The sequence below is a fragment of the Daktulosphaira vitifoliae genome, unplaced genomic scaffold (genome assembly GCF_025091365.1).
Source record: "Daktulosphaira vitifoliae isolate Bord-2020 unplaced genomic scaffold, ASM2509136v1 Scaffold_1, whole genome shotgun sequence".
Lineage (NCBI taxonomy): Eukaryota > Metazoa > Arthropoda > Insecta > Hemiptera > Phylloxeridae > Daktulosphaira > Daktulosphaira vitifoliae.
In genome coordinates, this window is record NW_026099572.1 from 76,363,434 (window position 1) to 76,375,670 (window position 12,237).

General features: G+C 36.0%; 2 protein-coding genes across 6 annotated transcripts in view; one reads left to right on the forward strand and one right to left on the reverse strand.

Annotated features, from left to right (window-relative positions):
- Nucleotides 1–12,237, reverse strand: part of LOC126910522 (uncharacterized) — a 33,603-nt gene that overhangs the window by 14,136 nt on the left and 7,230 nt on the right. The gene's annotated exons all lie outside the window — the stretch shown is intronic.
- The window catches only part of LOC126910517 (uncharacterized), a 35,631-nt gene continuing 26,448 nt past the window's right edge, over nucleotides 3,055–12,237 (forward strand). Inside the window, exon 1 of one of the 4 annotated variants that reach the window (XM_050693142.1) lies at nucleotides 3,055–3,585. In XM_050693142.1, coding sequence (XP_050549099.1) covers nucleotides 3,522–3,585 — 64 coding nt within the window. In that variant the 5' untranslated portion in view covers nucleotides 3,055–3,521. The remainder of the gene's footprint in view (nucleotides 3,586–12,237) is intronic. The other 3 variants (XM_050693141.1, XM_050693144.1, XM_050693143.1) reach the window with 3 other exon arrangements.

Genomic DNA, 12,237 nt, shown 5'->3' on the forward strand with positions numbered 1-12,237 from the left:
ATAAACTTAATTAAGTTACAAAAGTTTAGATTTACAATCATCTGCGATATTCAAATGTAAAACTGTACTTCAATAAAATATTAAGTAATTTTCTTATTAAATTTTAATGAATATATTTAGAGTAGCTTATTCTATTCTATTCGTATTCAATGATCAATGTTTGACCTCCTATCATATGGTATAAATTGTTGTAAACATGTTACAGGTCCTCATCTTAGAATGTAATAAAAAATATGAGTCTTTACATACTATTTACTACTTTGAATATTTATAAATAACAACAAAACTATTTTATTTAATAATAACTATGGCTTACTAGTGCTAATAGAGGAAATATTTTAATAAAATCTCGACATAAGAATTGAATTGTTACAAGTTCTTTTAACTATCAATAATTAATAAAACTGAATAGAATCAATTCAATCGTTAGTTATCGTAAATACGTAGCCGCAGGAAAACATCATACAAAAAAGTGCTAACAGGCGCCTAATAAAGCTGTCACAAAAGATTTTTAATTATAATGTTTAATACAATAATTACTATCTGTAATTTTAAATTAAGTAGTGAATACATTCTAAAGAAATATTCGATTAACTGTATTCAGACAATTGTAAAATTAACAGATTTGATTTTGATGTTATATGAAAGGATTAGCCAAAACTAGTTTTATTTTTGATTTTATAATAAATAAATGCCACACTTGTACTTTTAAAGTGACCAAAAATAAAACAAGAAATAATTAATTTTCTTATGTATTCTATTAAAAAAAAATTCTAATTGACTTTTTTAAAAATATAAAAGTACCGATTTATTTTAAATGCTTTATATCATTTTAATCAATTAGTGCAATTATTAACTTTTTAAAGTTATAACTGTATCAATTCAACTTATTTATTAAATGAAAATAAATGATTTAATTAATCATGTTTATAAAAATAGTATAAATTCCTCTAAGGTTGTTTGATTTTTTAATTTGAAATTTTTGTACATAAGTTGCTAATTAATTTTCTATCGATTATGTAGAATGACCTTTCTTTACCGTTCAACCGAAACCATACTACTAATTTTATCAATCAAAATATATAGTTTTCTTAATTTATGTACACTTTTTTTATGTATATGTGTACACTTTTAAAATCATATAATATATAGATGATACATTATAGTTCTTACCATTTCACTTAAAAAATGATCATGAGATTTGAAACATTTTAATTACATGAAAAAAAAATGAAGGTCGTACAATCATTTATTTTATGATTTTATTAAATAAACGACCATAATATTAACAATATTCTACATTTTTTCTAAACTAAATGAAGTAATTATACTTATATTGTCTATATATCTGAACGTCACAATAACATTTTATACAAGAGACTTTAACGTTGGTTACGTAATATTAGTAGTGTTTTTACACGTAAAGCAGTTAGTTATAAATATGTTATATATTAGTCCTTAAAACTAATTACTGACAGGTCTTTTTGTAAAACATATTTAATAAATGTTGGTAATGAATATATCAATAGGTAACATGTCTAATGTTAATTAAAAATTATTATGATAAAAATAGTATTCATATAAAAATGTTAATATATTTTCCCAAATGTTTCTGGTAATTGTTTGAAGTCGTCCGATTTACAATAGTATTAGTATGAAAATGAACATAAGTGTAATCTAAAAAATAACTAACCCTCGAGCTATATATTCAAATAGTGCCGTATACGTTTATATGTTTAATCTAAAGCTAAATTATTCTGCTATTTTAATTTCCTGAATCTCAATTGATATTTAACATACTAAATATGTCGTTTGTTTTGTGTACTTAATGATAACTATCAAAAATGTTGTTTGACTTCATACAAAATTTGCTTTACAATTTTAATTTCAACCAATCCAGATACAAGAAAAATAATTTATTAAAATACATTGATTTACCAGAAAGATTGCATAAACATTATTAAATGTTACCACATTATTTAAAAAAAAATTATGACTGGATAAATTTACAAAGATAGGCAAAATTGTTTTTAAAAGTAATCTTTCGTGTCCCAGACACACCTTGGGGTGGTAAATAATAAGGCTGTCATTTGTATCGTTATAGATGATACAATAATAACAGATACAGGATCTGAAGATTCAATAAAGTAATAAATAAATTATTGGGCAACAGTTTTATCCTCGGAATGTTTTGTTATTGAATCAATAAATTATAATGTCCTAATCTAGACTTAAATTATTACAAGTCTGTTCATGTCATCCAAACATTAGTCAAAATGACATAAGTTAATTTATTATAGACGGCAATAAGTTCAATTTCAATATATATATATATCATTGAACTTCGCATCCCGCACTACATATACAAGTTATGTTTATTTTCGCAGCTTTATACTATATATACATAAATACTATTAATCATAGTTAGTCTTATTAGAAAAAAACTAGACACGTAACCTTTGTACTGGTTTTACCAATCCTAGTGTATTTATTTATATTAATGTCGTTGATTTAATTTACATCAAGAATGTAGTAATAGTCATTATGCAATTTGTCTCCGAGTAACAGTCGTGAATTATCAAAATATGGCGAATATTATTAATCTAAAATAAATATTGTGTTTTTAACAACCAATCGTTAATAGAAACATTGTACAACACTTTGTGTAAAGTGTAAATGATAACATAAGTAGGAATTTTATAGCGACACCTAATCTTTCTTGGTGCCCTTAACACAGCAGTAAAAAAAAATAAAGGCGCGAGACTGGAGGCTATGCATGATGCCGACTAGTGAAAGGTGGTGGTGGTGGTGGTGGTGGTGTAAATTTGATAGACAAATCTTGTGCAAGTTGTAGCGTTATGGGGCGAGTGTGCGTTCCCATTTACCACTAAAAAAACGCGCAATAAATGTAATAGGCGGTGGACTACAGCAGCGGCTGAATAAGAAAGTGACCCTCTCCTTTTCCTTCTTGTACGCGAGCTGTCTCACTCGGCTAAGGCCGTCCTTCTTGCTCTCTCTACTCCCGCTAACCGTCGGCGATGTTGACTTCTCTCTGCCGCCCGTCGGTCCGCTAGTATCTGTTTGCGTATTGTCCAACCAATCTTCACTCTCATGTGAACAGTAGTTTAGGACGAAGCGTGCGAACGAGTTAAATATAGATTAAATCGACGTAAAAAAAAAAAAAAGATAGAAAAATCGTTCGAATAAAAATTTGTCGTCCGTTCAAAAGTGTTTAATTATTATATTTTTTTAACGAGATTTTTTTTCAAATTAATTTTTTTAATTTATTCGCTTTGCCGTTCGTCAAATGACAACAAGACCGTCTGACAGTAGTTTTACGCCAAACTAATGTCCACTCGAGCGCTATTGAGTGCATCGGTGACTTTTATCTGCGCGGATCGGTAAATGCCACAAGGTTCGAGCAGCGCACTATTTGCATACAAACTTAGTCCATCCGATCGGCTGAAGCACAGCCGCCCCTTTTTTCGGATATACCCAAATTTTAAACCGTCCGAGTCACGATGATGGACCAATTTAAAGTCTTCGCACTCGTGTCAACGCTGCTGATTTGTCTGGCACAAAAAGGTAAGTCAATGTAATTTATCACCGCGAGTTTGGAAACCAGTTATAACCGACGAGATAATTGAGATTTCGTCGGGTCCATCTGCCCGCCAATGGAAGAGCACTCGTTTAGCGGAAAAAAATTAATAAATGCAGTAAAAATCGAAAGTAATAAAAATGTATTGCGCGCGTTACGTTCAGGAAAAGACGTTGCGGTGGAAAGTGAAACGTTTAAGACGACGTGTGATACGGACCGAATGTGTCGAGTGTATCATAACATGTTACACAGCTGAGTGTAATTGTAATAACACTCAGCTTGCGAAGAGAGCTCGGTAGCAAGTGCAATTTGTACACACACAGGGAAACAAGAATGACTACTATAGTCATTTTAGTCGAGACGTAATGGGCCGTAGATAACTTCTAGGAAAAGAATACTTCCGTTACGTTTAATAACCGAGATTCTTCGTGAAAACTAATAATATATTTTTTTCTTGCAAAAATCCCACCAATCTTTCGACGTTCATTGCGAATATTTGTTTTCATTTCGGATTCGTTTTATCGTTAATTCTGTTGGGTGCGTTGCGTAAAAAATGTGAAGTGTCCCTGACTAATTATTCAGCGCGGTAGTACATTTTTATTGTTAGCCACTACAAAGCCGTTTAATTCATTATCCGGCCGACTATTATTATTAATGAGCACGACGATTTTACGGTTTATGTTGATGTGTCAGTATGTGTACACACACAAAGCACAAAAGCACATTGATAATAAGCATACGCATAGTAAAATAAACCGTTGTTGCACTAGGAGGTGTTATGCGAATGTAATTTTACACTTGTCATAGTCCAATGATGACCCACAGGCGGTCCGTGGAAAATGCAAAACTACGACTGTGTAGTTCTTTTTCTTTTCTTATTGAATTTGGACGTGTGTACGTTACCAGTGGAAATTTGTGGTTTACACGACGAAAACCGATTGCGTGGACGTCGTCGTTAGATGCATAGATAGGTTTATGCCGTACCATAATACAATCGTAAGGCTAATTCGGTTTACTTGGGCGGAGAAAAAGTGAAAACCCATTGCAGTCGCGTAATGTTTCACTATTTTTTTTTTTTTCGTTTAGTGAAACCTTTTCAGTATTGTGTACAAGTAGTACCAAGGGCAATGGGCTGCGGCCATTAAGAACCGAACTAACCGAATCACATCATTAGCGCGCTGACTGGTTAGATTTGCCCGAACACTGTTGGGTTCGACTACTGTTGCACCAAAGAATTATGTCATTACACGTCCTGAAACGGTTGCAGCGCATCTCTGCTATTCCATGCGACGTTTATCACAAAGCACAACAACATAATCGTGACATTTACTAACGCAGGCGGTAAATCAACCAACTTGGGCTCATAAAAAACACACAGCTGCGCTGTCGTGTGTCCCACAGTTGAAAATTCGCACGACGAGTTATCGCCGAAAAATCGGCAAGTCATTAGACTTCAACGACGGTAATAAAATTATGCATACGACTCGGCCAAGATAAGACTGACGCGTTACGCAAACATATTGTCGGGCAGGCGTAGTACCGTCGGTCGGGTTGATGATGATACGTGACTGTTCTGCACGAGTAAGACTATCAATAGGCGCGTCATACTTGCAGACAACTACTCCGGACTGTCACGATACGTATTGGCGGTTATTACCTTCCAATGCTAAAAATAGAGTACATATTTGCATGACTCAATGGCCAGGAGTCCCGCGGTATGACGAACGCACGAAGTCGGTGTAAAAATCCAACCGATTAGAAACAAGACGAGTGGGTATTACGATAGTAGTGAAAATGTCACTCGGAATGAACCGGTTGCCGAGCATTCCGATAAAGGTTGAAAGCAACAACAGCCGACCTTGAGAATATATCGCGGGTTTTACCGTGCGGAAAAACAATGAGCGTTCCTCGAGGGGACAGAAAAACGAACCCGTCCGTTTGATAACTATCTAAAAATTATATCCATCGCAAAAATTTATCCAATCGTACCGTAGTGTTGCCTGGTGGAGCTTAAAAAAAAAAATAGATGGTATCTTTAAAATACCATACAAAAAAAAATATCGGTGTATCATAAAAATCTACTAAAAGTGCGACCTGCGTTACTAAAATGGTCGGTAACGTTAACGATAAATGAGATATTACAAGGATATCGAGTATGAAGATGAGATTATTATGCAAAAAAATATTATACACATCACAATATTTAAATGTCTATTTCTTACTAGGAATAAGAATTAACGCATAACTGTTTGAATTCATATTCCGGTAGTTCATTGTCGTCATAAAATGTTTTCCTTCAAACAAATGCGGTTAATCGCCTAAACAACGGTTCTTTATTTGCCTGTCTTTTATCGATTCTGTAAAAAACCTGAACAGTATCATTCCAGTGCAACGATACTTTATTTCGCCTACTGTACACTACTCGCGCGATAGGCGTTTTTCCTGTTGTAAAACCGCCGCTAGAACCCAAGTCGCCGCCATACAAGACCGCAAGAATGTCGAAGGCATCGCAAGTTGGTACCAAGAACAATCGCACGATAATTATACATTTCAAGAATATGTAGAATAAGTAATAGACACTCGGTATCGAATCGTGTACACCGCGTTCTATCGAAAACCACTCACGTCCGTCGAATCCGCTATGTATTAGCCGCAATATCCATTACCGAAAAATTATGATAAATCGTTCTTGTTGAAAACTTGTTAGTAAGATATCACCTGTCATAACGCGTACGTTGCATCTTCATTACACAATATTTTTGAAAAAAAACTCGTTGGCGATAAAAAATTACACGTCGAAGACTATACGCTCAGGTGCCGTCTCGCGGTTGACCGAAATTTCAAATAAAATCCGAGTTTTTTCGTGTGTATTTTTAGTCAACCCATTTCGTCGGATTATACAAGTGGTTTTTTTTTTGTCTATGACGACAGTGACAGATAACTATTTTGGTTATTTCACAATTGTTTTGCCATAACTCGATAGTTGTGGGACTTTGGCGGCAGTCGAACGAAAAAAAAAAAAACCATTTCGCGGTTCGATTAATTTTTTTGTTCGGCTTCACGAGTTGAACTGTTGGAAAATGAAGAATATTACGATAATCGTTATGATAGTTTTGTTCAATGTAGTTTTTTGTCCGACTGTATGAAGCTTGGTGGGTATTACGAAACGACAACGTGTTATATATTGTTTTATTATGCGACGACGCTTCACCGTTATTTCTATTTATTTGTTTTGGTCTATTCGCGTGACACATACCAAGTAGCGTTCCTATACGAGGTGTGTGTGTGCCCAAGTCGGCATTACAGTGAAATTATCGGGGAAATAACAGTTTTTCAACCGTCCAATGAAAATGTTCATTTCGCGTGCAATACGTTCGTTGTGTCGAAAGTCAGTCACGTCGGACACGACTTTGCAATGTCCGAACGGTACGTGAATCCCCCGGGCGACAAAAACTGCACAAAATCCACTGGAGACGGACAGAGTCGGTTCACGCTAAACTACGGTAAAAAATAGTAATTATCATTAATATAGAGTGGAGTCTGTTGAACTCGAATGAGCGCTGCTCGTACGAACTACGCCGATGTGATAACGGAGACGTGCGGTCGGTTGCAAAACGTCTTTGTGTGAAAATATCCATTTATGATTTGTTGTGATGCGTTCATCTCCTCGGTCGTCAATGTTTCTCCGGATCAACAACACACGAACTCTCGATATGAGCTTGTTGGCGGGCGTGGGTGAGACCGGCACTCGTTTGATTTCAGCAACCTGATCGGAAAATTTGCACGAAAACTGCTCGTATTTCGTGCGAATCCCAACGATTGTATTAAAAAAACCGACGGCTTTTAATCGGACGCGCGACTGTAGCACGTATAAGTCGTAATCGGTTACATGTGGCCATCGAAAGTGTTATGCAATTGTGTATTGATGTTTTTTTTTTCCACGCGCACGCCATTTGCTGGCGTAATTGGAGTGGACGGCGATTCTTCGCACGTGTTATCAGCCGACGACAGTTTTTTTTTTTTTGGCAACAGTTCCGATAACACGTGAAAGTCGGTGTGCGAAAACGGCAGCGCATTACAATTGTTGTGTGCCGGCGCCCGAGTGTCCTCCGACCGATAATTAAACGCTATGAAAACACAATAAACCACTGGCAAAGTCCAGGAGAATGAAAACGACGTTATGCAATTCAGCTCGCACGAGACCGCCGGCAAACCTGCAGACTGCAGTCGCGGACCACCCGGAGGCGATCACGACCGTCGCGGGGGCACTTTGCTCCAATTCCCGAGGCCGAGGCGTGGTCAAGGGTTTCCGACAGACATTTTTTTTATGGTTTATCGATAGCCGCGACCGTTGAAAAGTACGAAAAAAACAACAACACCGTTGCAAGCAATCTAGAACGATGTCGACGAGTACCGTAACAACGTTGTGTAACACACGGCAACCTACTACCCCGTAGAAATAAAAGATACTCGACGACTTTCGCGCACTCGACTTTCAGTGCAACCGTTTTTTTTTTTGCGGTGAACGGTTTCGGTTACTCAGAATGCCTGCAGATCATGACGACAAACTCGAGTTTACTTATTATACTATTGTCGTTCTTAAGTTTCGATTAGCTTTATTCGTTTCTCCGGACAGAGACACAGGAGACTGAAGAGCTTTCTCTGTGATGTCTCAACCGCATGACGTCACAATTGATAATAATGTCGTATTCTTATTAAAACGCGGATGATATTCATAAACACAATAATATTTCGTGTGCGCCATTCGTGTTGTGCATGTCGTTACGAGAGATAAACATCACGGATTGTATACACGCGTAGGCCAGAGACAAAAATGATTAATGCCCCGGCCCGAGTTAAAGGTCAGGACTGTTATAATGTCATTATGTCACGTCTGCCGTACACAAACAGACGCATTTGCATGCGCGTTCTACATAGCGTGGCACTAATTATACAATTACTATTATGTATATCGTCACAAACCGCCGTTGTATTTTTCTGTTCCGTTTTTCCCCTCTCGGCCCGCCCCAAGCGATCTGCGTACGAGTGGTGTGGCAGCTTGTCTGACGCGCGAGGTCATCCCGCAGACGATCGTATTGTCGCATTCGCATTGGTCATATGACATTCATTATTCTCAACGGAATATCTGCTAAACTTTCAAGTTGAATTCGTTAAGGACGTGCCGGGCAGATCGCATAAAGTACACTATGTTGCCTGTGCTTACGCGAAGTACGCACTACACACGCTGCCTACGACAACGGTTGGGTTCAACCGACAAGGTCAACAGTTTAAGGAAAAAAAAATATGCCACGCGATTTTACACACGCTCACACAGTCTCTGCGTGGCTCCTCTGTGTTGTAAGCCGACGGGGCGTACGGCCATTTCCTTATAAGACAATTACAGCGCAAACGCATAGTATTTTTTAGCATGATTATTTATCGAGATTCGCCTTCGCTCCGTCTGCGCCATTAACCGGAGCGTTTCGGGTGATCCAAACTTGAACAGTCCTTCGGGTTGAAAGCCCAAACGAAAACTCGCCATCGCACTTTCTACTTCTAAAGACGCGATAATAATGTGCACATGTCGATGGGTACACAGCGTTTGACCGCAACCATCATAATTTATCACGTCCGAAAATACCGCGTTCGTGTGGTAAGTAATCGAAACAGTTCCGACCAAGTATTCTGTCGAGTTCAGAAGGCAAACGCATTTTGCTGAATGTTTCTAAGGAAAAACGAGACAGCCGACTGAACTCTGCGCTCGAGTTCAAATAGCGCACACATACAAATATAAAGTACATATATATATACACATTCACACACACATATATGTACATTTTCTTAAGATCAACGACCCAGTGTGGGTGTCTCTCTGATACGGACACAATAAATATCATACATGGATACTTAATGCGGGCACTAGAAAGATTCTACGCAAAGTTTGATCAAACCTAATCAACATTTGCATAAATATTAAAAAACTTTTGTTTCTAACTATTAGCAACTTCATTAAATTCACAGTACCATATGAATATCGTATATGTATAGGTATTCACACGAATACGGCAAAAACAATGTGATATACGGTAAAAAAATGATAAAAAATTATACATGTAGCTTCCTCTAGTGCAATCATATGATTTATAAAATATCTATGGCGTCCATGAATAATAAAAGTCTAATTGTCACGTACCAAATACATACCTAAAATGTTCACAAAAACATTTACCGAATAAAAATATTTTTTGCTACCGTTCTTTATTTGTAAATTCAAAAAAATTATAGGAGTCCCTCTATTCTTAATGGCGAATGTCAATCTTCAACAAATTCTATACTTCTCGTGATGGTAAGCTCGAGTGTATGAACTGGTTACTCTAATAGACGTTATTTTCGTATTTATGAAATATTAAAACTGCTTAATAATTTCATTGTACTTTTGCTAGTCGAAAAAACATAAAAAATATTTTTAATAAGAAGATATCTGTTGTGAAAACCTTTTATTATATTTTTTACAAGTTTTTCAGCGGATTTCTTAAGTGATATTCGAAATAAGATAACTATAGAAAAACACTTGAAATCAATAATAATATTATGTTTATAACTTTTAAAGACTACGTCACTTTCTCTTTTATCACCTTCGTTTTGACGGTTTCTCGGACCTATAACTATGTGTATTAATGTTTGACTAATAGTCTGTTATTAATTACAGTCTAATAGTCTATACGCGCACAACTGGAGACTAGATTGCCTTATAACTAAGAGTTTAGATTAATGCCTATTGTATTTTGTAATTTAGTTTAAATGGCATTGAGAAGTTTGACAATCAAGTGGATTGTAATCAATTCATATGACTCGCATAGCCCGAAATTTGCTCCATCACTGAGACCATTTTATCCAATGAATTAAATTTAAAAAGCCACTGCGGAGCATTACAAATAAAAAAACAAAAAAAGAAATAGGCGATCGATTATTTTAATTATACCAGACCATCAAAGCATTAAAAATAGCATTTTTTCCCGGTGCGACCAATAACGTGTATTATGGCGGACAAAGAACTTCAAATAGAACAACAAATATATCTATTAGGCGTTGGCTAATGAAATGACATTACATAGATTTACACCCGGATCTATCGAGTACCAATCTCTACGAGTATTGACTATAATTGTTTTCGATTGAAAAGAAATTCCTCAATGATAAACTTGAACGCAGCCTTGAGAGTACTTTTTAAGCAAACTGAATCGTTCGGTGCGCAAGTGTAATCACTACGAGAACGATTCGGACAGTTAGATAATCGCCGTTATTATAGTTTTATTGTAATTCAAACTCGATTTTTTGCCTTCCCCTGGTATCTCAAATGCACTTCTATGTTATTAAATATTTATTGCTTTCAAGAGTATTAATTTTTTTTCTTTGTGAAATTATTTCACAATAAGTCTTTAACGAAATAACGTTTGCGCGTAAAAAACAAAGAATCCTAGAATAGCAATTATTATCATCAGTAGTTCTCAATGGATTATCTGGGCCAACTGTAATCCTTCCGTTCGTATGTCGATGTCCGCGCGTCTGATTGTAACACACAACACAATGAAAGCACTAAAACTCAATTAATCTATTAGCCGTTTCGTGATTTGACATTAACGACGTTGACGCGTCACAGAACGGCTTTGCAATCATCGCCGGTCGAATAATTAAAATATGTTTATTAGCGCAGTTTCGCACGGTCTAATTCGCTTATTGTCAGTGTCTATAGGTGCGACGAAACCCGTAAAAATCANTTGTCAGTGTCTATAGGTGCGACGAAACCCGTAAATAAATGGATACACGAGGAATAATGAAAAATTAAATATCGATGTGTAATTGCGAGTCGCTGTGACTGCAGAAATCGACACGGACGGCATTGACACATTCCACTCGGCGTACTGCGATATAATAGACTAAACCGCTATTATTGAATATTGAAAGCAAAAAAAATAAAAAAACTACATACATTCATGTGCCCGTAACTTGTGCAAGCTATTATCCTCGTATTGCAACAAGCGGTCATCAAACAATCGGACAGTGATTAGAAAAGACGAACGTGCGCGCATCCGTAAAAAAATTATAAAACGATTTAGATTCGGCTCCAAAGGTGGACCTACCGCATTTTGAATTATTATTGTTTGCGGTCGACTGATTAAAAGTGTATCGCGCGATTCGACCACATGTCTATGAATAGATTTTTGAAAAGCTGTCAATTACTTTTGTCCAGGACGTTAGTTGACAAAATCACAAAATCATGTACTCGAATTTCAGTAAGACTTGTCGTTCAGAAATTACACAAGTTGTAATATTAACTATTACAATTGTTGTATAACTTCTCTCGTTACACTTATCAGGAATTTAAAATTAAACATTTCCACGGATTAATAACTATAATTTTATATTATGGTAACCTTAATCTAATATATGTGTAGACGCACTTCAACTGTCGAAAGAACACATATGATAAGTAATAATTTCGGTTTTCATACACTGTGAACCGTATACACTTTGGTTAATTTAATTTTCTGTCATTTTTAAACAGGAATGACATAATGTCAAAGTTACTTTCCATTTTCAACAGCGTGTTAAACGTATTGAATTACAAATAGATTTTT